The 27,385-nt window shown below is 40.0% G+C and overlaps 1 protein-coding gene across 16 annotated transcripts in view; it reads left to right on the forward strand.

Annotated features, from left to right (window-relative positions):
* CACNA1C (calcium voltage-gated channel subunit alpha1 C) overlaps positions 1 to 27,385 on the forward strand; it is a 550,248-nt gene that overhangs the window by 370,091 nt on the left and 152,772 nt on the right. For 8 of the 16 annotated variants that reach the window (XM_060279995.1, XM_035127322.2, XM_035127323.2 and 5 more), the window contains 4 exons: positions 1,122 to 1,294; positions 16,274 to 16,348; positions 21,099 to 21,189; positions 27,260 to 27,286. In XM_060279995.1, coding sequence (XP_060135978.1) covers positions 1,122 to 1,294; positions 16,274 to 16,348; positions 21,099 to 21,189; positions 27,260 to 27,286 — 366 coding nt within the window. The remainder of the gene's footprint in view (positions 1 to 1,121; positions 1,295 to 16,273; positions 16,349 to 21,098; positions 21,190 to 27,259; positions 27,287 to 27,385) is intronic. The other 8 variants (XM_035127332.2, XM_035127337.2, XM_035127333.2 and 5 more) reach the window with 1 other exon arrangement.

Consider the following 27,385-nt stretch of genomic DNA (forward strand, 5'->3'; position numbering starts at 1 on the left):
ATTATACTTGCAATAACTCAATAGTAGAATTCCTTATTTGCAAGCAGAAAGTCTCAAGTTCAGTTGTCAGATCTCTACTTTAAAAGATTACAGGGAGCAGGATGGGAAAAACAGATGGGAATCATTATTTCTAGTTGATACTTTGGGAGCAGTTGGTACACAGCAGCAGGTCCGGATCTAGGTAAGGTCCCGGTGGCACGGGGCGCCAGGAAGCCGTGATGCGCGCTGCAAGGGCGGGGGCGCCGGAGCGATCTCCGTGACTCAGCGCCAGGGCGCCCGACCTGCTTGAGACAGCCCTGCACAGCAGCTTTGAAAATGATCAGACTATCTAAAGAGGCATCAGACAAATATGAACACTAATTTTTCCACTTCCTGGTTCCCCATACATTAAAAAAGTGTTAACAATATTCAACAAGCCTTCAATATGCAATAATGCTTATACAGTGCTTGGAAGGAGAAAGGCATTGTATTTCTCACTATCCATCTTTTGTTTTAAGTTCCATGCCACAGAGCTTCAGCTTCTAGTAGGAGCACTTTGTTTTTTCCACATTTGTCATATTTGTGATGTATCCATCTACCTTATGACAAAGCTGTCTTCTAGAACTGATCTACTGAGCTGTTTCTGATCTTCCTTAGGGTTAAGTGGAGCTTCTTTCAATCCTCCACTTTAAAGTCTTCATTATGAGATTCCTAAGAGAATACAGAGCAAAGCCTGGCATGATGACAGATATACATCGGCACATACAGAAGCTTGAGGTTTTGCCTTGAGTTGAGAAAAGACTGTCCTTATGTCACTGCAGTACAGATAATAGTTTGTTCAAGAATATTCAGAATAATATTTTCTTGCAAGCATTTTATAAGAAATAATAACAAAAATAATCATTAATTCTCTTTGAGAAATGATTTGAGATACAGAACAAGTAGCTGACATTACCATCTTAAAGATAAGTCATTGTATATAAAACAGAGGAATCACATGTATTAATATGGGTTGAAATTAATATGGACAGCCAAGTTACCATAGCAGGAAATTTATAATCTCCAGTGCAATTCAAGCTAATTCTTTTTTATCTTTCTTTTGGTCTCCTGTTCTCATCCTTTAATCCCCTCCCTCTTGCCAGGGAGTTTTCTAAAGAGAGAGAGAAAGCAAAAGCTCGAGGTGACTTTCAGAAGTTGCGAGAGAAACAACAGCTGGAGGAGGACTTGAAGGGATATCTGGACTGGATAACTCAAGCAGAAGATATTGACCCAGAAAATGAAGATGAGGGCATGGATGAAGAGAAGCCCCGAAACAGTAAGCAACTCTCCTCTGTTTGTCCTAGGGTGTCTAGCCAGCAATTAATGTTCTTTATGGGCTGCAGTAATGTCCCTATGCTCGGGAACTTAGAAGGGTGCACCCAAGCCTTGCTAAGATAAATTTTGCCATACTGCAACACTATCAATGTTTGCTACATAAAACTGGGGAAGGGAATGGAGGGTCCACCACCAGAGGTGTCATGTGGCAGCAGAAAAAATAAAAATACTGTCCATGGTGTAAAACAAACCAAGGGTTCTTGGGGGCATGTTGGGGATCCATAGGATCCCATTTCTTCTTGGTCCCCTGACACACCCACCCCACAATGCCAGCCAGGATAAAGAGATGCATCTTCCAGTCACCAAAAACTACGGTGAAGTTGCCAGGCACACCTCTGTGGTGAGGAATTACAAAACCTTGGGACTGTCACAGAAAATGCCCTCTCCTGTATTACACACACACTGAGCTTCCCAGATATCTGGGACTTGAGTTGTTTAGGGCTTTAAACACTATCATGCGCACTTTAAATTGGGCTCAGAAACAAACAGGCAACCAATTTGTGAATGCTACTCACCTGTTGATTTCTCTTACCTCCGCTGAGAGATTGATACTCATCAGTATTAGGGGCAGTGCTTTTTTATTATTAGGAGTGCTCTCACTTTCCTACTCATACTGAAATACTGCCCTTCAATGAGGCCAAACTTAGATTCACAAATGTTTAGGGGGACGTGTCCCCCTGCATCCCCCCAGAAAAAAGCACTGATTAGGGGAATTAGTAAGAATGCTTCTAAAATCCATCCTCCTTTATTTCTCCCTGGATTTTATTAGTGTCATAATGTCTTGACCTGGCCACATGGTGGCATCAATGTTTCTGCTTTCTGTCACTGTGTTTTCAAAATTTGTAATTATGACAGCACATTCTTAGTTTCACACTGAGTGCACACATAAACAACCCCCCCATGCACATAGCCTTTTCCTTTTTAAAATATATGTATCTTAATGTAATGGTGAGTACAATTGGGCACTAAAAATAAGTATGTGATGCTTTAATGTGTCCTGCAAATGGCCTAGCTGGGGTGGGGGTGGGGTGACCCCATGATGAATGGGAGAAATGAAGGGCTGTAACAAGAACCAACAGTGCATTCACCATTTCTGAAATTAATTAGAAAATTTCATTTTGAATAATTGGAAGACAGGCAAAGCAGAACACTGTGGAAGAAAAATCTGTCCACCCATGGGCACTGGTATTTGGCAGTGTTTCAGATAATGAAATGGGATACAGAGAATCTTACCCTTTCATGCTCCGTTTTAATCGGCACAGGAAACCTCTACTCTTTATTAGCTCCTGGGGATATTTTTCTTTCATTCATCTTGAAATACCAGGTCTTGAACCTTTCATACTAGTAGCCAATTAACAGACAGTTCTTTTGTTCTTAACATTCATTGTTGAAATGTTCATTATCAGCTATATTCTTTTGGACAGGGAAAACCCAAAATATTCCCATAGATATACTCTGCTATCCCTGTTAAATACCAAATAAATAATACCTGATCAATTCTTTATATGGCCAAACAAGCATAGATTTTCATTAAAACAAATCCGAATCACTTTATTTCAGCTTTAAGCTCATAGACATAATAAAACAAGAACAGAAACGTGCACGATTTGATTTACAATTAAAAGGTAAAATAGCTTAAAGGCTATACAGAATTAGATAAGGATATAATAAAAGAATTTCAACTTGTATATAACAATCTATTCTGTCTCTTATATGTCAAAACAGAAGTTTAAAAATTTGCCATTTGTAGAGTTACAAACGGATTTGTATCTTGGCAATAGAAAAACAAGGCGAGAATCTTCCAGATGTCCGGGAAGTTTTTGAATTAGTGGGAGCAATAAATTCTTACGGACAGCACAATATAAAGGACATATAAACACTATGTGCTGCAGGGTTTCAATCGAGGAGTTATCACAGGCACATAAAACCGAAACCTGGCCCTTAGAAAATCTGTGGAGGAGGACATTTGAGGGGAAGACATTAAAATATGCCTTAATAAAAGCAAAACGATGAGTGGCAATAGGAAGGGATGATAAGATAAGGATTAACACCCAGATGCCGCGGAGAACATGTCCCTTCATCAAGCATAAGATTGCGTTGCATCTCTATATCGTCCAATCTTTGGGTAATAATCTTTTTTGCTGTAGTAAGATTGTACTTCAGAATTTCTAAAGGCGGAATTCCAAAAAGCGAGAGTTTGTTCCTTAAGCTGTTTGAAATCAATCTTGAAGTCCAGAGTGCATGTCTGACCACCACCAAAACTGATAGGGACAGCAACATCATATTAAGAAGCACTAGATTAACTGATGGACCACCTAGTTCTGGCAAGGGGATGATGTGATAATGAGGCTTCAGTTTATCCACACCATACATTAAAAACACATGGCTTCCTGCAAAATATCATGGGAACTGTAGCTTAATTACAGGATTCTTGGGGGGAAGTCATACACTTTGAATATATGATGGAGACGAGACCATTTGTTCATGTCAGATTGGCACAGAAGTCAGGTGATGAAGAAAATCAAGCAGAGGTTGGGTACATCTTTGATGGGGTTCTTACTTGCTTCATGTTTGCAGTTTAAATGGTACCTCTTATTTGCAATATTGTTTTCATTTGTAATTAATAGCTAAAGGTGTATTTCAGATGTCGGATTATCTTTTGTTAAAGCTTGGTGAGTTTTACAACCTGAACCTATGCATCCAGAAATAGGCACCACTGAGTTCAATACAGCTTAGTTGAAGGGAATTATGTACAGTATAGGACTGCATCCATGCTAATTCTAATAAATAATGTAATATGGGCATAGTTGTGGACTATTTGGGAACATGGCTGTTGGGGTTATCCCGATGAGCACCTGCACATCAAATTTACCACTATGCCATTGCTTAGACCTGTAGGGATGTAAAAGAAACACCTCCTCTTATAGGATGAAGTTGAAAACTAACAAGACTTTAAAAGGACTGATGCCCAGAATCACTCGGATCCTCATATCGTTGAGCTAGAAAAACAATGGAAATCTATGTATCTCCCATCTTAACTATGTAGAAGTGGCTAAGACAGTTCATGTGGTGGTGACAGGTACAAGGTTTGGTTGTATATCAGGGCTGACTGAATATCAATGGGAATGTGATGTAAGTGAGTTTGTATAAAAAAGAGAGGTTAGAAAAACAGACTGGGGCATCTGATGGAAAGAAGGAGACTGATAAATGGTTCAAACTTTTACAGGAAAAACAGATATGTATTCAAAAGCAACAACAATTTTCTTGGATGGTTTTATAGGAAATAATAATTATAATTATAATAATTTATTATTTATACCCTGCCCATCTGGCTGAGTCTCCCCAGCCACTCTGGGCGGCTTCCAATTTAATATTAAAACAATACAGCATTAAATATTAAAAGTTTCCCTAATCAGGGATGCCTTCAGGTGTCTTTTAAAATTAGGATAGCTGCTTATTTCCTTGACATCTGATGGAAGGGCATTCCACAGGGCGGGTGCTGCTACCGAGAAGGCCCTGTGTCTGGTTCCCTGTAACCTCACTTCTTGCAATGAGGGAACCGACAGAAGGCCCTCGACGCTGGATCTCAGTGTCCGGGCTGAACAATGGGGGTGGAGATGCTCCTTCAGGTATACAGTACCAAGGCCATTTAGGGCTTTAAAGGTCAACACCAACACTTTGAATTGTGCTTGGAAATGTACTGGGAGTCAATGCAGATCTCTCAGGACTGGTGTTATGTGGTTCCGGCGGCCACTCCCAGTCCCCAGTCTAGCTGCCGCATTCTGGATTAATTGCAGTTTCCAGGTCACCTTCAAAGATATTGACCTTTTTGGTCACCTTGACATAAAATGATTTGGGGGCAGATGGGTTTGCTCTTTCTGCATTCATCTGTGGAGGCCAGAGAGCTTCAATGGGGTTTTACTGCTTTTCCCAAATGCTGGTGCCTTAAGAGGTTATTCTATATGAAAAATAAAAGTGCTGCTTACTAAAACAGCCCACATTATATTGTTCATGGGCAGTGTCATAGTTTAATTTTAGTTGCTGAAACATGGTATGTATGAGTGTGTGCACGTGTGCACCCAGTTCAGTAGCATAGTCATTAGTAGACAGCTACTTTGCTTTTTGGCTTTTGTTCACTAGTAGATGTACAAGAAGTGTCAAGGAAAAGTCAGCTTTCTTTTGGAATGGAAGTTCTACATCCATATCTTCTCAAACCCACAGTGTTTCTCCCTCTGTATTATTCAGTTTCCAGACACATAGCCTGATGAAAAGAAGTTAGAATATTTTGGCTATCCTATATAGCTGGGATATTTGGGGAGCTCTTTCACTTCTTGTATTAAAAAAATAACAGCCAAGGCACAGCGGCAGCAGAATTTGCCTAAGTGAAAATCATGAAATAGCAGAGGTTGGGAGCCAAGCTGTTTATCAGTTCATCTCCTTAGCTCACCAATTTAGCATCTGGAGAGCAGTGCCAACCAGACCAATTCCCTTTTGCTCCTCAAGCACAAATACCACAAAACAAAATACAACGTCATAGAATGATTTATTATCTGCCGTCAAAAATTGATCAAAGGGGAGAGAAGGGGAGAGTGCAGCAGTGTCTACTTTTATCTTTTGCCACTGAAGTGGAAAATAATCATTTAGTAACTAAGGAAAGATTAGCTGCAAATTCTAACAATTGTAGGCGCTATGCAAGAGAGCCTGACTAAAGCACCACAGGAACAGCAGTTATTGTGGTGGTGGAATACACTGTGTGTGTCTTGGAGAAGGGGGAGAATTAGACACATGCCAGAACTTTCACAGAGAAGAAACTATTGTCATTACTTGTCACTACCGGTATGTCATTACTTAAGGATCCATAATTTATCTCATGCATGCTGACATGAAAGTAAATGCTGCAGCTGGCACCAATTTTTTCTGGGATTAGGGAATGTGTCTTCCCTAGTTACCCAGTTTGACAACTAAACCAATAGTGTTGGTCCTACATTGCTTGGGACTGCATACACACCATTCATTTAAAGCTTCCCTCAACGAATCATGGGAGCTGTCATTTCACTCTTGTTGTTGTTGTTGTTTAGTTGTTTAGTCGTGTCCGACTCTTCATGACCCCATGGACCAGAGCATGCCAGGTACTCCTGTCTTCCACTGCCTCCCGCAGTTTGGTCAAACTCATGTTGGTAGCTTTGAGAACACTGTCCAACCATCTCGTCCTCTGTCGTCCCCTTCTCCTTGTGCCCTCCATCTTTCCCAACATCAGGGTCTTTTCCAAGGAGTCTTCTCTTCTCGTGTAGTGGCCAAAGTATTGGAGCCTCAGCTTCAGGATCTGTCCATCCAGTGAGCACTCAGGGCTGATTTCCTTAAGAATGGATAGGTTTGATCTTCTTGCAGTCCATGGTACTCTTATATAATTTAACTCTTATAGAGCTGCAATTCCAAACACCCTTAACAAACTTCAGTTCCCAGGATTCATTGGAGGAAGTCATGTGCTTTAAATGTGCACAGTCTGGGTATGTGCACAATCTGGATCCTGCCATGGTTTGGAAGAATTAACAATAAGCAATGGAAACAACAGTCACTAATATTAACATTACTGAAATTCCCCGTGTTACACTTTAATTAATAGTTTTATAGCTTCTGCAGTATGTGAGCAACTCTTATTACCTAGAGAGGGATTCAACTAGTTTTTAAAATAATTAGGAGCATATTTTATGTTTCTGGTGCATCTCTTGGGCAGCAGTAACATTGCTTCATTGTTCCATTGTTTTCATTGCCTCCGTGTTCCTCTTCTTCTTCTCTCTCTGTTTCAAAGGAACCTGTGATCATGAAACAAAATGCAAGTTGAAAAAGAAAGCAACAATTTTAAAATAAAAAATAAAAACTTATCACCAGCCTTTCATTCTCTTCCCGTGGTTGCTACCAAGGGAAGGTAAATTCTGTCTAGTTGAATGCAAAATAGAAACCAACCAGTGTACCCAAGGATAATCACAACAGCAAGGACAAAAGGAGGAGGGAGAGATGAAAGAGTCATTGGGTTGAGAGTCAGGGTCCAATGCATTTGAGATCATAAGAAAATGCTTAAAAACAAAACTGTATTAATATTATAAGATTCTAATTCTAAGGGATCCCATTGCCTGCACTTTGGATCCAAAAATGTGAAGCCTTTAACTCCTCTATTATTTTTTGTGGGATAGTTCACATATTATCCCAATAGCATGGTAACCTTTGATAAACCAATAAATTCTTCAAGTAAACTGGCTGAGTGGTTACTATCAGATGCTGCAAGATTCTTTTGCTCTTCAAAAAATACAAATTTTCAAGCATGTCAGGCCTGTGCATCACAATAAACTTTAATTTTAGAGAATTACTCAGAAGCTCCAACCTTCCTTAAAAAAAAGAAAAGAAAATTGGTGGTACACCTCTTTTTCTTCTGCATGGAAGGAGAAAGATTGCAGAGTGAGAAACTTTTTCCTAATCCCACCTTATAAATAAAAGTAAAAGTTGGTTTACAAAGTAACAAGTCTATTTGATAGTTTATTTTTATTATTTAATTTCTCAAATTCATATACTATGTAACTACAATTGTCTCTAAGCAGTGCACAAAAATCCCAATACAATGGAAATAAAAATCAGTTAAAATAGCCACATGATTTAGATTTGTTACAAGCACATTGTGATCTGCCTCTTTGAAATCAGTTGTGTAGGGCCACATGGGGAATTATGCCTCAGGCTGAAGGAGCTGTCCTTAGTGAAAGGATGCTGTCAGGGGATTGTTGTGGCTACTCTCGAGTAAAGACGCTCCAGTCCGCGCTGTCTTTAAGAGTTTTATTGTGCACACTATTTACAGTGCAGAGATAACAGAAAACATGACCGCCTAGTCCGATTCAGAACCCGGCAATGGCTGCCGCCTGCTTTTCAGCCAGCGTAAAAGCCTGGGCACCACAAAACATTGCCCCTTTGCCCTACATGTGGGGCCGCGCCTCAATTCGAGCACTGGAAGGAGAGATCTCCCCTCTTGCCGGCTGGGGCGGCGCCTGGGCTCCGACGTCTCGCTGAGCCCCTCATCTGCTGACCCTCAACCAGAGCAGTGCCAGGGCTCTGACACGTCTCTGAGCCCCTCCTGCATGCTCTGTTCCCCCTAGCGTTGCCAGGGCTCAGACACCTCACTGAACCCTCTCTCCATTCTGCTCCATTCCTCATTCCCTCCTCCTGACTCGCTGCTTGTGCTGTCGCCCCGAAGAGGGGGGGGGAGGCTCCCTGTAGGGAGTCCCCCTGACAGATATATTTTGTTTCAGTTCCTTAATAAAAAATTAAGACGTAAACAACATCCTGATTCATAGCCATACCCACACATAACACATGACAGTGGGATAGTGCATGATTTTAAAGTAGGAAGGGAGTGGAAGTAGAAGCCTTTGGTTAAAGAAGAGCACCTACCCATACATCTGAACTGGTTTTTTTTACTCATATTAACATTACCACAGCACTGGATTCTGCTGTACACCTGCAGCAGAAATAAAATACAGGTCTCAGCCACACTTCTCATTCTAGTACAAGAGCTGTGTCTTAAGCTGATTTCAAAAGTGGATATGGTTTGTTTGTTTTTTTAAAAAAATTAAATTTATATCCAAACCTTCTTCCCAGAGGGGATCAGGATTGCATGGGGTGATCAGGGCAGTCTCGAGCAGGCCAGGCGCCCTGGTGCTGAGGCGCGGAGATCGCTCCGGCGCCCCCGCCCTTGCAGCGCGCAGCACGGCTTCTACACGGCTTCGCAGCGCCCCACCTGCCGGCCCGGTGCCCTGGCGCCCCGCGCCACCGGGACTATACCTAGAGCCGGCCCTGGGGGTGATCATAGGAGAAGACAAAACCTCCATACCCAGCAGACCACTACAGGACCACAAGAACGGCCTTTTCTGCAGACTGTAAGACCTGGGGTAGCAAATACAGGGAGAGGCACTCCTTCATGTAACTGGGTCCCAATTCATTCAGGGCTTTGTAAGCTAAACATAATACCTTACATTGGGCCCAGCAGCAAACAGGAAGAAAGTGCAATTCTCAAATAATTCATTTTATGTGATCTTTTCTTGGTCACTGCTCAACACTCCTGTGGCCATAGGAGCCACCTCCTAGGAGCTGAGGAGGCTTGGTCCTCCAATAAAATATTTGAGGGGGCCAGCCCACCCCCCAAGTTGATCATAGAAACCTAGCATCTTAGAGCCAGAAGGGACCCAAGATCATCTAGTCCAACCCCCTGCAATGCAGGAATCTCAGCTGAAACATCCACGACAGATAGCCATCTAACCTCTGCTTAAAAACCTCCAAGGAAGGAGAGTCCACCACCTCTTGTGGGAGTCTGTTCCACTCTGAATGTACATTGCCATTAAAATCATGTGCATGCACCGTATCATGTGGTTGATTATGTGGGACGGTACTTACCTGCCCCCCCCCATATCTTATTTAAGCTGGGACCCCTGCCTGTGGCCATCTTTTGCACCAGCTTCAGCTTTTAGACTGTGTCCCCACCACCACCTCACAAGGTGATTTCACAGATTTTACAAATAGAAACTTTGCTCTCTTAAACCATCCATGAATGAATACCATGCAAATCTATCCTTTGAAACTATTGCTTAGGAATCTAAAATACAGTATCATCATGATCAACTAACAAAGAACAGAATCCTGGCAATAAAAAGCAAAATCCTAGCCATTGTGTTTTCAGAGAGAATCTTGAAAGAAGCTGTTTGATAAAACCCCCAAACCCAAGTCATATTTTCTAGGAGAAGAGAATGATAAAACAGCTGTACCATACATGGCTTCTCCCAAGAAAATCCTGGGAACTGCAGCTCCCAGAGCTGCAATCCCTAGGACCCTTAACAAACTACAGTTCCCATACTTCTTTGGTGGAAGTCATGTGCTTTAAATGTATGATGTGATAATTAAAAAGTTGGAAGAGGGAGTGGTACACAGGAAGGAAAGGAAGAGGGCATGGGCATGGACAAAGAGAAAAGCCTAGGGGAAGAAAAGCAGAGCAAATGAGCAGAGCAAAATGGGTATGGCTGGGAGCTGCAGAGGTAAGGAGGGCTGATATTCATGAAATAACCAGGCAAATGTTGGACTGTACCTTTCCTGTATAATTCTGTTTTCCCCAACCAGGACTTTAAATGTAAAGACAGCTCTTTCTCTGAGAATTTGTCCAGATTAAATCAGTTTAGTGACAAAAATATTCGAAGAATCATGATCAGAATAGCAGGAGATATAGAAGGTTATAAATTAGTTACTTTGACAGCTGTGTGAGGGAAGCTTGCATAACACCTGCCCACACAAGGCCTAATTCAAGGTAATATTAACAGTTCCTCACTTCTATGAATGCTACAAAAAGTCTTCACAGACTACAAAAAGCAACTATTGCAAACCTATCAAATATGCCTGTTTTTCAATTCAGTTTGGCGCAGTTTATCCATTTTCACTGTCTGAATAGTTGCAGAAGTTAAAATTACATACTTGAAAAGCTTGCTTTAAGAGGAAAGCCCTTTAAAGCATTGTTTAACCTCTTGATTCCAAGCTGAAAACAGTGCTGGTTGCATTTTTCTGCCCTGTAAGATTTTATGATAATGGCAAACCTGTTAGTAAAACTGCCTGAAGGTGTGCTGTGTTCAAAATTACAAATATTTTTATTACGAATTACAAATTTACTACTAAATTACAAATATATTTAGTAGACATAACATTATGTTAGCTGGTTGTTAAGAATGCTGAAGTGTATTTTATTATCATTTCAGACTAGTAGCAGGCGGCCTACAGTCTCAATTTAAAAACTTAATGTAAAAAAAATAGTGAAATGTTATATTACCTGGGAATTATATGCACTTGGGAACTGACTTTGGGCCAGAAAATAAATTCAGTATAGTTATGCTTTTGGGGGATTGCACTTGTTCAGCCTGCAGGTGGGAGAATGCATATTCAAATGTTGCCTTTTCCAAAAAATGTACAAAATTTGCATATTAGGGAGAAATATTCAGTTTAGCTTCCTGTTCCCCCACATATGCAGGGAGGTTTTGTTTTGTTTTGTTTTGTTTTTAGAGGAGTCAGGCTGGTACAGTGTAGAAACAGCTTTTTAGGTTTTAAGACTGCTGAATGTATAAACTCAGTCCTTTCTTGGAACTCTTGAGTTTTGGGGTGGGGTGGGGGATAACTGAGGGCTCTTGAGGAAACATGTATTTCCCCCTCTTTCATTTTTCTTCTTGTGAAAGGATGTTCAGTATGATGATTCGGAAATGATTTAAGCCATCTTTGGGCTTTTGTCTGAACATTTGAGAGTTAAAAGTGCCTAGGGGTCAGGGCATGCATGCAAGCTTATGCATTTAGCACCAAGGACTGAAGAGGGTTTCAGAGTGATCTTGAGATGAAGAATGAAAGGTGGCATCTAAACAAGAAAATGTTGAGGTAATTCAAACTGTTGAGGTTTTCAATTACCTCACACAAACTAAGTAAGTGTGTGTTCCAGTCATGACAAAGAGGTAAGATTTCTAGATATCCTAGAAATTACAGTGCACTATAGAACAGTTGGCAATGGAATTGATCAGAGGGAAGTCAAACCTAAATCTTAAGGTGTGACCAGGATCTGGTGTGAGATGTAAGCCATGTTGAATTGATTGCAAACAGTGATCACAGTGCTATCAAACATAACATATGTAAGTGGAAAACTGCAAAAAAAAAAAATCCAATACAGACACTTTTAATTTCAGAAGATGAAACTTAACAAACTTACCCATGAATAGGTCTTGTCAGCAGTGAACATCTTGTGGCAATGAATTCCATAAGTTAATTTTGGACTCAGTTGAAAAGGTCATACCATTTTTTGTAGCAGTTTATTCTAGTGAAATATAAAAGGAGCTTTTGAACCTTTCTAAATTCTTCTACAAAGTATCATTTTACACTCTGTAAGAAATGCCATTACGAATTATCAGCATACAGTTTTATATACTGAGATTCATTCACATGAGCAGAAAAGAGGAAAATCATATTTAACTTCCACACTGGTGCAGCTTTCTGCATACTTGGTATAAATGAATGCAGAGTAATTGATTGTTTCCAGGGCACTATACCACTGCTAATAAATGTGGTACAAAGAAAGTATCGTTTCATATAAATTAATTGATCAAAAAAATGAGGCCAGCATCTCATAAACCAAGGAAGATAATAAAACTAGGGTCTGATTCCTGGGATGAAACAGAAACTCTTACTGGTGATGATGCTGATCACAAAATGTAACTTGATTTAAGAAAATTGCTTCACAACTGAACATGAAAACTTGGAGAGGCAGTGTGGTGTAGTAGTTAAGAGCGGTAGACTCCGCTCCTCCACATGCAGCTGCTGGGTGACCTTGGGCTAGTCTCACTTCTTTGAAGTCTCTCAGCCCCACTCACCTCACAGAGTGTTTGTTGTGGGGGAGGAAGGGAAAGGAGAATGTTAGCGGCTTTGAGACTCCTTCGGGTAGTGATAAAGTGGGATATCAAATCCAAACTCTTCTTCTCTTCTTCTTAGTTCTGTATTGTGAACAACTGGAAAGTAAATTATGTTTCCTACTTTGAATAATGCCAGTGCTGTTTCTTTGTTATGTGGTGTCCAAGCAGGAACATTGTTGCCTTGCTAGAATATGAAAATAACATTACTTGAGTGGCATGGAGAAGAGACATGCATTGAGGATCTTGCAGCTGGTTGGTATGGCTACATTATGTGTAAGGAGTACCATCCATTGCGGAGAAGATGTAAAGCCAGGCAGGATGAATAAAGCCAAGGATGGCATTATTCCAAAGAGCTACACAATGATGTGTGGGGAGCTGATAGAGATGGAGCCTAGCCTGCTATGAAGTATAGCTGTCTTACACATGGATCTGGTTGAAGGGAGTGTTCTGATGATGACACATGTTGTAGTTTTACTGTTGAATATAAATAAGGCTGATCCTGTAAAATTGGCTGGGTGGGTCATGGGCAGGATTTGAAATATAAGCAGTGGATTTCTGAAAGAACTAATAAAAGTGAAGTTCAGATAATAAAACACATGTACAGTCATACCTCAGGTTACAGACACTTCAGGTTGCACGTTTTCGGGTTGTGCACCGTGCCGAACCCAGAAGTACCGGAACAGGTTACTTCTGGGTTTCGGCGTTTGTGCATGTGCAGAAGTGCTAAATCGTGCTTTGCGCATGTGCAGAAGCGTCAATTCGCAAACCCGCATGTGCGCAGATGCGGCGCTGTGGGTTGTGAATGCTGTGGGTTGCGAACGTGCCGCCGCACGGATCACGTTCACAACCCGAGCGTCCACTGTATTGTAAACAGCTAATAAAAAGTAGCAAAAAACAAACATCAGGAAAGGAGGGGTGGGAAAAATAAAATTTATGTTGAAAAAATGTATATGAACATAAGGGACCTCTGAACAGGAGGTGTCCAATTTTGATTGTCAAATCTGCCCCCTGTCCAGTTCACTTACTGGTTCTATTCTGTTTCACAAGAGCTCCAGCAAATATAATGTACATCCGCATGTTACTGGTAGTGCTTGTCATTTCACAACTAAAAAATCCTGTAAAATGTTTGGTGATGAGATTATCATAGGACTGATGTGCAGGGTTTTTGAACCAATGTTACTGTAGTAGCTGAGATTTTTATTGTATCATATTTTTAGGAAGGAAACAACTGGTGCCAATTAACTGCTGATACATGCTCCCAAAAAGTGTGCCCCTAATAAAAAATGACTATCAAGAAATCATGTTTTTTTACATTAGACCCAGTTTCTCCAGAAATACTTAAATGCATGTTACAATATAAAAGCAGAAAACATTTTTAAATGCAGACCCAAATATGACACTTAAAAGCAAACAATAAAAACCGGGAACTGCACAGCAGTTGCAGAAGAGCAATAAAAATAACAGCAATATTTGCACAACCATTATATTTTAATGATTTGATTTTACTCCTAAACAATGCTGCTATGTTTTGTTTTTCAGTTTTCTGTTCTTAGGAATGTTAAACTCTAAGGGTGGTATTCTCCACAATTCTCCACACTATGTGTACTCTTACACAAGTAGATAATGTATTTTTTAATATAAGCCCCACAGGGAAAGGGTTTGTAGCAGCTATGTACAAAGCCTTTGTCAGTTTTACTTTTGGGAAATTGAGCAGTTTAAAATCTACACAGAAGATGGATTGGGGGGGGGCGGGTATTGATGAAGGAAAATGGGAATGACTATGGAGAGTGAGTCTTCTTAAAACCATCTCTACTAGCGAATTGGCTTTAAAAATGCACCATAGATGATATTATGTGTCAGGGGACCTCAGTACAGGGAGCCTCCGCCCATCCTCCACACCAGCACCTCGACCAGTGAGAGCAGCAGCAGCAGGTCAGGTGGGAGGAATGAGGAAGTTAGTGTGATGGAGCAGTTAAGGCTCAGCGATTTAGGAGAGCCCTTGCACCACCATGACCAACAGGTGGAGGGGAGCAGGCAGCCGCTTCCGTAGCCTGATTTAAGGCGCACGCTGAAACGTAAGGTCGGGGGGCAGCGTTTTGGGGTTCCCAAGCTCTTATGCTGGACATGTAACAGGAGACGTCCACTCCCAGATTCTGCGAGTGACTGAGAGGTCATGTTCTTTGCTATGCACAATAAAACTTTTAAAGACAGAGCAGACTCGGACGTTGTTACTCAAGAGTAGCCGCAACAGCACCTTGACATTATGCTTCTATAATGCTTTGCAACTTTACTTCCAGATCCTTTCCTTTGTGCTGGAGGGGGTGCAGGAACAAGGGTTAGGGTACATTTTTCCATTTGTGGTAGGAGTGCCCGCTGGCAGTGCAATTTTGGTTAATGATTTTTGCAGAAAAAAGTAAGGTCATCAGGGACCAGATTCAGTTATCATAAGAACATGATTTTTCTTTATTTACTCAAGGGAATAAATGAAGATTTTAAAGCAAAAGATCTGTTAATAGATTTATTAATAGCTGTTCATCATACAGAGTTCAAAAATGGAATAATTTATCTGATATCAACATTATGAACTGATGGAACAATGTATGGAATTTAGCCCTTCAAGAAAAACTTACTTGGCACATCAGATTTTTGAATGGGAAGGTGAAGCCAGACTCATTTATTGCTGTCTAGTAGGACTTTATTGAATATATCAAAAAGGAATAGTTCCATATTTTTCTCTCCCCACCCCCACCCCAGTTTCACAAGACATTTGGAACAACTGAGTCTCTCTGTGATTAATAATTGATTGTCTTCTGATTGATTTAAGCTATACTTTACATATTGTATTTACTGTATTTTCTTATATAAAAATATTTATAAATTACCAGCTCATAACAATGATCAAGGCACTGGACAACATAAACATTTAAACCTCATAAAATCATAAAAGCTGACTAGGTCATTCTTAGCAAACTAACTGAAATCAATGGAGTTATGTTAGTCATGGCTAAATTAACCCTGCTGATTTCAGCCAGTGTTGTGTAGCAAAAGCCAAAATAAGCTAAAACACATTAGAAACTCCCAGTATTGGGTGACATAAGCAAGTTTAATGTTAGTTTTAGGGATGCTTCCAGAAGAAGCAGCTGCATACTCAGTAGTTTATTATCTTGGTGTCTTCAGTTCAACCAGTGTTTCTGGCATTCCCTGGTTTCAGGTGTAATGCATATGAGAACACTGAAGAAGATGTTTAGCTGATACTGATGACCCCTTCTGTTGTAATCTTTCACTCTTCCATATTCCTTTGTTTTCATTCTGCATTCTTAATTCCCATGATGAGAGATAAGAGGTGGCTGTCCTACATGTAAGCTGAGTTCCTTGTTTCTTTTTCTTTTGACTGTTCCTGGCTGCATGTTCTCTGTTGATGTCTTGTTCCTGGTACTTGACCATCTTGTCTGTGAAAGAAAACGCTCCAGCTGGCTTGCCTGATAAGAAGAAAGGAAAGTTTGCTTGGTTTAGTCACTCCACAGAAACTCATGGTAACGTTCCAATGTACTGTGTGTCCATCCTTTATGTGTACGTGTATGTTTCTGTGTAGTAACTGTGTAGTCCGTTGGTGCATGTCTGTGTCCTTGTATAGCTTCTACAGCATTGTGCACTTGGTGGTAACTACTTTTTGGATCAACCTTTTCTTCCTGATGTCATCAGAATTGTATCCCATGCTGCCTCCAAGAGCTCTATCTAATGTTTTACATCCCCAAATAATTTCATTTTGTGTTGCTGGAGCAACCATGTGATAAAATGCTAATCTGAGAATATTTTTCTTTGAATGCTTCTCCCACAGCAAGTGACTATTTCATTATTCCTTAGGTGACTTATTTGAGCAGACAGGTAAAATAAACTTATTGGAAGGTATTGAAATAGGGGGTTAATAGCAAGCTACAATGTTCTAGATGTTTAATTTTTTTCGAAAAAGAAGATTGTACAAAATAATATTAAGTGTAAAAAGAGAAGGCATTTTTAACATCAGTTTTGTTGGAGAAGTAAAGGCCGCTGATATATAATTCACCAAGCTTTGCTGCTATATAACCTACATTCAGTTTTATAGGATTCACCCTCCTTCTCCCATGGTAGTTGCACAACCTACACTCTTTAGGCTCAACCACACTTCATTTGTGCTGTGATTTCTAGTCATAGTTCCAATAAGTTCCCCCTTTCCCTATTTTTTTTTGTCCTACCACTTTCCCTGGTTTACTGCTGAACTGGGGTAAATGTTGGCTTTTCTGCAGATTCAGCAGTAAACATTGACTTTTCCCAGGGAAAGTGGCAGGACAAAAAAAGAACCTCTTGGACTCATGACTAGTAATCACAAAGAGAAGTATGGATGAGACCTGTTTACATTTACACAGGTAGATATACTGTTTTTAAAAGCTGAGTATCTTACCATGTGTTGCTGGTGGGGTGGGACTTCATTTTAACCACAAAGAAGATTATTGCATTCAGCTAATTAAAGTCATTAATATATTTTTATACAGTCTCTTATTAAATTTCTGACTACCATCAAAAGAAAACAATAGAACCTGTTGAATGGATGCAAAACATTTCGATTATGTTTTTGTTTTTGACAGTCTTCTTCGAAAGTGGTGGATAAAAATAGTTCAAAATATTTTCAGTGTAGTGACATTTTAAAAAAAATGTTTTGAAGGAAATATCAGACTTTCTAAAGCCTAACTTTTCAGTTGGACCAGAAACAAAATGTGACAGCTCTACTTTTCTCTCAGTTGTGCAAGAAGGTGATTGTGTGGATGAATTATTAGAATAAAATAATGTTTGGTGACATGTTGGATATCTTTCAATAATACAGGGCATACCATAAAACCTCATAAAGTTGTATAAAGTTCTGTGGTCTGAGAGGCTGCCAAATCATCTGTCCAAACACATTGTGTCACCCCGAGTAGTAATTTTATTGTATTTAGTTCATTTTGTGTACTTTATTTGGAGAGCAGAAAAATATTAGGTGAGAAAATTGCAGCACTATGATATAGATTGAATACAGATAATTGAAATGGTGGAAGATTCAGAACAGAACAGACAGGAGTAAGCACTTCCTCACACAGCACATAGTTAAAACTATGAGATTTGCTATCACAAGATGACCATCAACCTGAACAGCTCTTGAAAGGAATTCCCATGGAGGATAAGGTTATCAATGATTACAAAGCAATGATAGCTATATTACCTCCAGTATCAGAGGAAGTGTTCCTCTGAATACCAGTTGCTGTGAATCAGGAATAGGAGTGCTTTTGCACTTGGCATCTGGTTGGCCACAGTGAGAAAGAATGCTTAATAATATAGGCCTTTGGGCTTATCCATAAGGGCTCCTCTTATTATCTTATAAGGTGGGGGAGGGGTTATTGGGTTGTTGTTGCTTTTAGTTTGAGTATGTATTTTGTGGTTTTATATTTTGATTTTATTTTGTGAACCACCCTGAGACCTGCAGGTATAGGGCGGTATATAAATTCAATAAATAAATAAATTCTTCTGTTCTATGACCAGTGATGGATGACAAATTATATGCCTCCTTCCAGCAACTCTTACAGCCAAGCTGGTGCCAAATGTATTTATCTGCTTTCCTTTGGACCATATCAACGAGACTGAGAGGGAATATTGTCGTCCGGACAGGTCAGGACCTGTGACAATCCGGGGAGGTCACTTCAGTGCTGCTAATGCAGCTGTTTGGACCCCGGAGGCACACTTCTTTGTCTCTCGAGACAGATGCCAACATTTGCAGTATAAAAACACAAAATACATACTATAGTAAACAAAAACAGTAACACCCCCCCGGCAGCTTGAAAGGCCATATATTGCTTTATTATCCAAAGACCTGAGAGATAATGTGCATAATAACAGTTTAATTTATGCTATGGCTATGCTATCTAAGTGCTCTACTAAAGTCTGTAATTTTCATCAGGACCCATATTTTTAATTAAGCAGGGGCGTAAGGGCAACCACATTTTTTTGCACTCTCACACTCACTTCACAAGTCAAAATGTGGGCTAAGGACTCATTACTGCTCTCTTTCCTGGTTTGGTTTAAAGAGCCCATTGCCTGTACATTATGACTAGTGTGGGAGAGGTGCATCATGGAATAAGTAGATTTTTGTGTCTATTGGGAAGATGCGAGGCTCTAGTGGCTGAATCACCCCTCAGAAACAGTAGTCATTCCTTACTGTAGAAAGACAGTATTAAAGATTTGGTGCTTCTAAGCTATTTAAAAGAGCAACATAAAAAGACCTGCCATGGACAAACAGTTGGTTGTAAAGGTCACAGATCCCTGACAAGCTCACTATTCTGAAAGATAAAATAATATGGAGTAATGCCTTGATATCACATTTCTGCTTTAACATTATTTCTGTACTTCATAATCTTTCACATATATAATTTATGTTTCAAAATATATTCAAGCGACCTACAGAAGTTAACTTTCCTGCAGGTATCTTGAGGATTCTGCGAATACCCTCTGCATCTTCCACATCAGGATGTTCTGTTTCATTAAGTCTTCTATTCAAGTTATACAGGGCCTGGAAATGCACCAAATAGCCTATTGTGAAACATTCACAGTTGTCTTCTAGAAAAGTATTTGTGGGATTCATATCATTCAACTTTATTATGTTAACTCATCCTCTGAATTGTTCATAGTGTCAAGAAGCCTTAAGATTCAGAATGATGACACACTGATGTGGAGTGTAGGAGAAAACATTACTTCTGCTTAGCTTCTTAACTATCCTCTTTTGATGTACAGAATTAGAAATAGTCAGTGGCTGACAGCCTGTTAAATTTCATGTATGTTTTACATTCCCAAACTTATGTAACTGTAATGCATAGAGAACAAATCTTGTGTTATAGGACTTGCTAATGGGTTACTCCCTGACCTGAGGTGGGTTGCAAAATGAGAAAGAAACAGCTTGTGTAAGTGAACTAATTCACACAATCCTTCCAGAATATAGTTTCATTTCAACCTGTGTTAAAATGGGTGTATGGTGAAATGGTCAACTTTTTCTTCTCTATGCATATAAATTACACGCAAACTTTATGACGAACTCAAAAGGGGAAGAAACCTCACTGGCTTATCATAGACTGACTAGTGACTATCCAGGTAGTGGGTTGATTCATAATGTGTGTACAGCCATGTTTACCTGCATCCTAGCTTCTCAAGACTATTGTATGAATCTACTCTAAATCTCCTTTTTCACATTTGTGCTCTGCACCTAGATGACATGCTTTGGATGTTACCTGCCTTGTCCAAATCATCAAGTGTAGAATAGAAGCAAAAGCTTTATATTTACTTTCTGTCTATATTTAGGGTGAATTGCTTGAGCCATAAATGTGATTGTTTTACAAAATGCCCAGCGTGTAAGGCAACCACAAAGCTTCCATAAAGGGTAGAGTGATAGTATAGTACATGTTAACTAAATTACCCAATGAAACAATAATATAACTTGCTATTCCACATGCAAAGCAATGTGTGCATTTATTTAACTAACGTCTCAGTATGCTTAGGATAGTCGTGTGGATTGTTCCTAACTTGCATCCTAGAATGTTAGAACAACATTGCCCTAGAGCAGGCATCCCCAAACTGCGGCCCTCCAGATGTTTTGGCCTACAACTCCCATGATCCCTAGCTAACAGGACTAGTCCAAAACATCTGGAGGGGCGAAGTTTGGGGATGCCTGCCCTAGAGCTCTAGCATTGTAGTTATTCACAATCACTTTTTAATTACCTTGTCTCTGGCTTTTCCTCAACACAGCTCTTTTATTTTTTGCTCATTTCCTGCCCATAAAGCATATTCCTGTTTGGACTGTGCACTGTTCTTTAATTCAGGATTTTAAAAAATAAAAATAAAAAGCTTATACAGTATATGGAAAGACAGTTGTGCACAAAAACACACCAATATTTTGCAAGACTGAATGAAAGCAGAATGGGGCATGTTTCTGGTGACTTTAGTTTGTGGAAGTTTAAAGTTTAGGGGGCTGTGCCATATGGAAATGTCAATAAGAGTATCTTATGGGATGTAAAAATAGTTCAGGAAATTTGTATCACATTGTTTAAAACAAACAGGTAAAGCTTCAGGAAAATGTTATCTTAGGACTTTTCCTCTGGTCACAATTCATTTTCCTTATTAATTTATGCTTTTTTTTGCTAAGCAAGCATCTTCACTGCCAGTAACTGCACATTTGTGTATTGCAGACTAATTACTGACCTTCTGTTTTCATTCCTCTGATCCTTGTAGTGAGCATGCCCACCAGTGAGACAGAATCTGTGAACACTGACAATGTGGCTGGAGGAGATATTGAAGGAGAAAACTGTGGAGCACGGCTGGCGTGAGTTTAACCATATTTATGCTTGTGTCTTCCTTTTTCCACCATGGAGTCTGACTGATAGTTAAGAGTAAATCTTAAAGACTTTCCTCAGAATTTGCATTGCCAGAGACTTATTCTTCTTAAATCAGAATGAGAGAACATTTGGAATTAGATATTTCCTTCCAGGTCCTAGTCCAGCACTCTAATCACTGTGTCACACTGGTTTTCTGGAATTAGAAATTACTGGCTTTCTGGAATTATTCTAGAAGTTCAGAGCTTCCCATAGAAAATTATTTGTATCACAAATAACTGCTACTTTGCATAGAACATAGTCCAACTTTCATTGTCTTCCATTTATACTTGTTTTTTATTTGAAATATGGACTCTGCGAAGAGCTGTGTGAGATTATGACTTCTAAGAATGCTTTTCCTGTGATAAATTTCCCACACAGCTCACTTTGCAGGGTGCTTTCAAGACTCCTTTCAGATTGCTTTTGACACTGTAGGAAAAATTAAAAGGACACTGAATGCGAAGCTTCACTTTTCTGTCCCATACAGTGCTTTTATTGAGCAATGTAAAATGCAAACAATGGTGGCACCAGAACAGTATATTGGGGTCAAGGAAGGGGCAAGGTGTGGTTTGGGGTGAGGGGACAGGCTATGTCTCATGTGTAATATTACTGGGGGGGGGAATAATGGTATATTTCATATTAAATATATGTGTGAGGTGTTTGTCTGAAGGGTGCTTGTCCCCGCTCCCATTTCCTTTCTGGCACTGCCTATGGGCATGAAGGGAAGTGTGTTATTTTGAAGTCCACACCATGTTTTCTGTTAGCTCTAGCATACCAAAATGTAGAGCAGTTCAAAACCAGGTTATTGACTCTTCACAGGTATCCTCCAGATGAGGATGTTTTGTTTGATAACTCTTCTATGCAAGTTTCACAGGGGGTGGCAATGCACTACATAATCTATTGTGTTTGTCCCACCCACCTGTCAGTGTTGCCTGCAAGGAGGGGCCAAATTTGGAGGCAATTGTTTCCCCACCCTGGCATAAGGGAGGAAGAGAGGTTTTGGGAGAGCGGTGTAATGGGGAAGGAGACTTGGGCAAGATGTAAAAGGAGGAGGGTTTGGTTAGGTATAAACTAAGGAAGCAGGTTTGGCAATGTGGTGTTGGTAGAGTGGTGAGAAAAGCAAACAGGGACACGAGCCCCTAGTATTGATATTTGTGGTGGCTAGAGGAGGTCCTGAAAACTCAATATTTTCCATGAGTTTGCCCAAACTATATCACCAGAAGGGACTTCTGCCATCAAGAACATGGCCCAGAATCCTCTCTCTCCTAGGTTCATTTCCAAACAAGTTTTGGTGACTCAATTCTGCTGTTGTATTAAATCCCATGACAAAAGCAAAACTAAACAAAGAACATAACTTTTGGGACAAAATAAAAAAATTCCTCCCAGCAGCACCTTAGAGACCAACTAAGTTTGTCATTGGTATGAGCTTTCGTGTGCATGCACACTTCTTCCGATACGAAAGCTCATACCAATGACAAACTTAGTTGGTCTCTAAGGTGCTGCTGGGAGGAATTTTTTTATTTTGTTTTGACTATGTCAGACCAACATGGCTACCTACCTATAACTATAATTTTTTGGGGTCATTTTAGAATTACTTTCTGTTGCTTTTGTTCTTGACCTAAAATCCATGACATTGACAGGAAGAGTTGAGCAGTGGAGGAAATATGTCTTCATCATATCTTTGTAAGAATCACTTGAAAAGTATGGACACTCTCTATGGAAATATTCAGTGTATGAGCTCAGGATAACTTTTTGCAGTGACAAGTAGTTTCCTATAGGTAAATAAATATATGATTGAATATTTGCTTCTTTGGTGCCCCTGCCATCTGTACAGGCCTGCCCGCTAGCACGTAGTATTCAAGGACATACTGCTTCTGACCCTGTAGTTTCTACAGAATCATCATGACTAATACATTGAAGGACTATATCTTCAATGAATTTGTCTAATCTCCCTTTAATGTAATCTACATAGTAGTAAATTCAGTAAATTAACCATCTGTTGTGTGAATAAATACCTTCAAAGAGAATCAGTAGGATTGTTGGTTTGAGGTAGAATGTAGGTCTATGAAAATGCTGAATAACTAAAAATGGTGTGAATTTCCATCACTGTTTTTTTTGAGAGATCTTAGCTGTCTCCAATCGTTTTTAAAGTCATTTCAGCTAGAAAAGCACACAGACTTTCTGTCACACACATACACAACATTGTCAGGGAGAGCAACAGATGCAAACTAGTAAAGGGTGGGCGGATATTATTAGGTAACCTGTGTGCATGGTAGAGATGCTTAACTGCAGCATCTAATGCACCAGAGGTACAATTATCACATGCATGATGTGTGGAATAACTGCCACATCTGTTAGCTTAATTAAATAAAATGTTATTCAAAATGCCACTCAGCCCCTTTGGTGAAAAGTAAAGAGATAACATTGAATTTACCCAGTGGGATTATGAGCAATTTTAAATTCATTTCCCCAGTGAGGGCCAGTTTAACATTTTAAGGTGGCCCTAAGCACTGATAGGGACCCACTGATAGGAAACCACTGAGCCTAGGGCTTGCTGATCAGAAGGTCGGCGGTTCGAATCCCTGTGATGGGGTGAGCTCCCATTGCTTGGTCCCAGCTCCTGCCAACCTAGCAGTTTGAAAGCACATCAAAATGCAAGTAGATAAATAGGAACCGCTACAGCAGGAAGATAAACGGCGTTTCCATGTGCTGCTCTGGTTTGCCAGAAGCGGCTTTGTCATGCTGGCCACATGACCTGGAAGCTATGCGCCGGCTCCCTCGCCAATAATGCAAGATGAGCGCGCAACCTCAGAGTCGGTCACGACTGGACCTAATGGTCAGGGGTCCCTTTACCTTTAAGCACTGATAATTTGCAGACCCATTAATGTTCATTGTTGATCTGCCCTCTGTTGCAGCGCAAGGATACCAAGTGGAACCCTTGCTCCAGTTAAACAAACCTACTTTGTTACTTTTATTTCTCTTCTGCACAGTAAGTGCAACAGTTAAAACCACTTTCCATTTCCTCCAGAAACATTAGCATATCAGGTGTAATATTCAGAATACAATCCAGTTAACTAAACCACATTAACCCCCCCCCCCAGTATAGTATGGTTATTTCTTGAGCTGGTAGAAGTATGGTTTTTCTTAACTGTGTTGTAAGGAATAGCCAGTGAAAACAGGGATCCCTAAAATTAAATTAAAGAATGAATCTAACATTGATTCTGCTTCTCAGTGTTTTGCTCCTAACTGCATTTCTCCCTAGACAATTGTTCCATTTTCTTCCTTTGTTAACTTTTCTCTTTGACCTATTTTCCCTGTGTAAAGGCTGTAAAGGTAAAGGTAAAGGGACCTCTGACCATTAGGTCCAGTCGTGACCGACTCTGGGGTTGCGGTGCTCATCTCACGTTATTGGCCGAGGGAGCAGTTCCAGGTCATGTGGCCAGCATGACAAAGCTGCTTCTGGCAAACCAGAGCAGCACACAGAAATGCTGTTTACCTTCCCCGCTGTAGTGGTACCAACTATTCTACTTACACTTTGACATGCTTTCGAACTGCTAGGTTGGCAGGAGCTGGGACCGAGCAACGGGAGCTCACCCCATCGCGGGGATTCGAACCGCCGACCTTCTGATCGGCAAGTCCTAGGCTCTGGGGTTTAACCCACAGCACCACCCGTGTCCCTGTAAAGGCTGTAATATGTTGCTTTTTCACAATCCTGAGATTGTCTTTTGTCTTATCCCCCCAAATCAGAAACATTTTGGCCTTTGTGATGTCTGACAAACATTTTAAAACAAATGGGAGTTTCTACTAAAGTTACTGTTCCATCTCCACACCTTTTCTGTTTCCCATCCGTATACTTACAGACCTAACAATACACCAACACTGCCCTGTTTTCCCACTACCCTGTTCCCTTCCCAAAATCATTAAGTATTGAACAACAACAAACTGAGTAAATCAATTATCTTCTTTACAGTAATTATCTCTACTCTATCATTTTATTTATTTATTTATTTATTTATTTATTCATTACATTTACATCTCATATTTCCTCCTAGAAGCATACATATACCTCCCTCCCACTACCACCCTCGTTTTATCATCACAGCACCTCTGTGGATAGATTAGGTTGGGCCAAGAGTTAGAGTGTGGCCCAAGTCACCTATTAAGCATCATGACTAGTGGAAATCTTAACCCATGTATCCACTCTGAACTTAACCCAAACCTTAAACCCAAATATAAACTTAAGGGACTAAAATAACTCTTAAGTTCAAAGTTAATTCCAAGTCTGTAAGTCAGAAAAAAGCTTAGCGAAGTGGTTACTTGGATCCATTAGTTCCAGCAAATAATGAGAAATGAATAAGCAAAGGTGAATATTAAGCAAATTTGAATCCTTTTCAACCTCCACTGTGTGGACTTTTATACTTTGGTTCTAGTCAGAGATGGGACCACCATAGTGGGATGATAACACCATTAACCAATCTGTGGTGACGAGATGTGCACCTCTCCCAATTTGCTTCACATTTTGTTTTGGAAACATCTAACTTTTATCCTTATACACTCCCTTTGTTCCTCAAATGTTGTGCATGTTATCTGGCTGGTAGGTTCTTTCTTGGTGCATCTTTGAGCTTCTGTGCTATTGTCAAGATTATTTACATCATGTTCATAGCATTGTTATAGGTTTGCCAGCCATGGCATTGTCAGACAAGAACATTATTGTACCCATTTGCAATGCAAGTGCCATCATTGCACAAGAGTCCATCAAGGCAACAGGTCGCACTCCTGTTCTAATCCCACTGTAGGCAGCTATCTGCCCATGTATTACTTGTTGTTGTTGTTGTTTAGTCGTTTAGTCGTGTCCGACTCTTCGTGACCCCATGGACCATAGCACGCCAGGCACTCCTGTCTTGCACTGCCTCCCGCAGTTTGGTCAAACTCATGTTCGTAGCTTCGAGATGTATTACTTACAACACTACAAAAGAGAGATGCACTCTATTTGGAGCATCTTTTGCTGGTATCTTCCTATCTCTTAAATATTTTCTTTATTTGGAAACAGATAAGAATGGTTGGAATGGTTGGAAACAGATAAGAATGGTTGTCTATATGGGGACAAGAACATTTTGCAGCACGATTTAGGACATCATCATCATCATTATTATTATTATTATTATTATTACCACCCCACCCATCTGGCTGGGTTCCCCCAGCCACTCTGGGGAACTAGGTTGCATAGTTGCTGTTTGCTGTTTGCCACATCTATACCAATGATATAAATTGGTGTCTTTTTCAAGCTAGTTTAAGACTGTTATTAACTGTTATAAGATATATATTACCTTCTTAGCACTGACTACACGACTATTGGCCACAAGATGCCTATTTGAAAATCCTGCCCATGCTGTCACTGATGCCAACTGGATGCATGTAGCTGCCACTGTCTGGAAGTCTGGCAAAGAGTTTAATGCCATGTATACTAGTAGTTCCACTTATCTTGCTGGCCACAGGAAAGAACCCTGCTTTCAGAAGATTGACAAGCAGTTTTCACAGTGATCATGTGAATCAGTTTCCAGACTGAGCCTTAAAGGAACAAGACCTATACAATTCAGGAAGAGCCTATTAATTACTCAATGGACAGGCTCCTTGAGAAGAGGGGTAGTGGCAGTGGGACATGGTGGTTTTGGAATCTTATCACTTAAATAAGCCATCAGTCATATCTATCTGATTCCTACCACCATCACATTTATACCCCTTCCCCCCATGTTTGGCTATAATGGACGGAGGATAAGCCTTCAACAGTTCCTTCCCACTAGATTGTGGATATAATCCTCAAAACATTTAGAATGATGCAGTTTAGGTTGCTTACTGCTATATATCATCATTTATTGTTTTTTGGCCTCAATGACAAAAATAAAATAAAATCTGTATAGAATCTGTAACTCTTTCTTATTTTGTTCTTTCTCTTTGCATGGAAATTAAGAGAACAGATCATATGCTTAAGATACAATAAAAAAATTTTTTTCTCTCTTTCAGGCACCGGATATCTAAATCTAAGTTTAGGTAAGCACTGCAATAGATTTTTAAACAAAAAAACCCATCTTTACTAAAGATTTTTAAACAAAAAGTCCCATCTTTACTAAAGACTAAATTAATGTTTGT

This window comes from Zootoca vivipara, chromosome 10 (genome assembly GCF_963506605.1).
Source record: "Zootoca vivipara chromosome 10, rZooViv1.1, whole genome shotgun sequence".
Taxonomy (NCBI): Eukaryota; Metazoa; Chordata; class Lepidosauria; order Squamata; family Lacertidae; genus Zootoca; species Zootoca vivipara.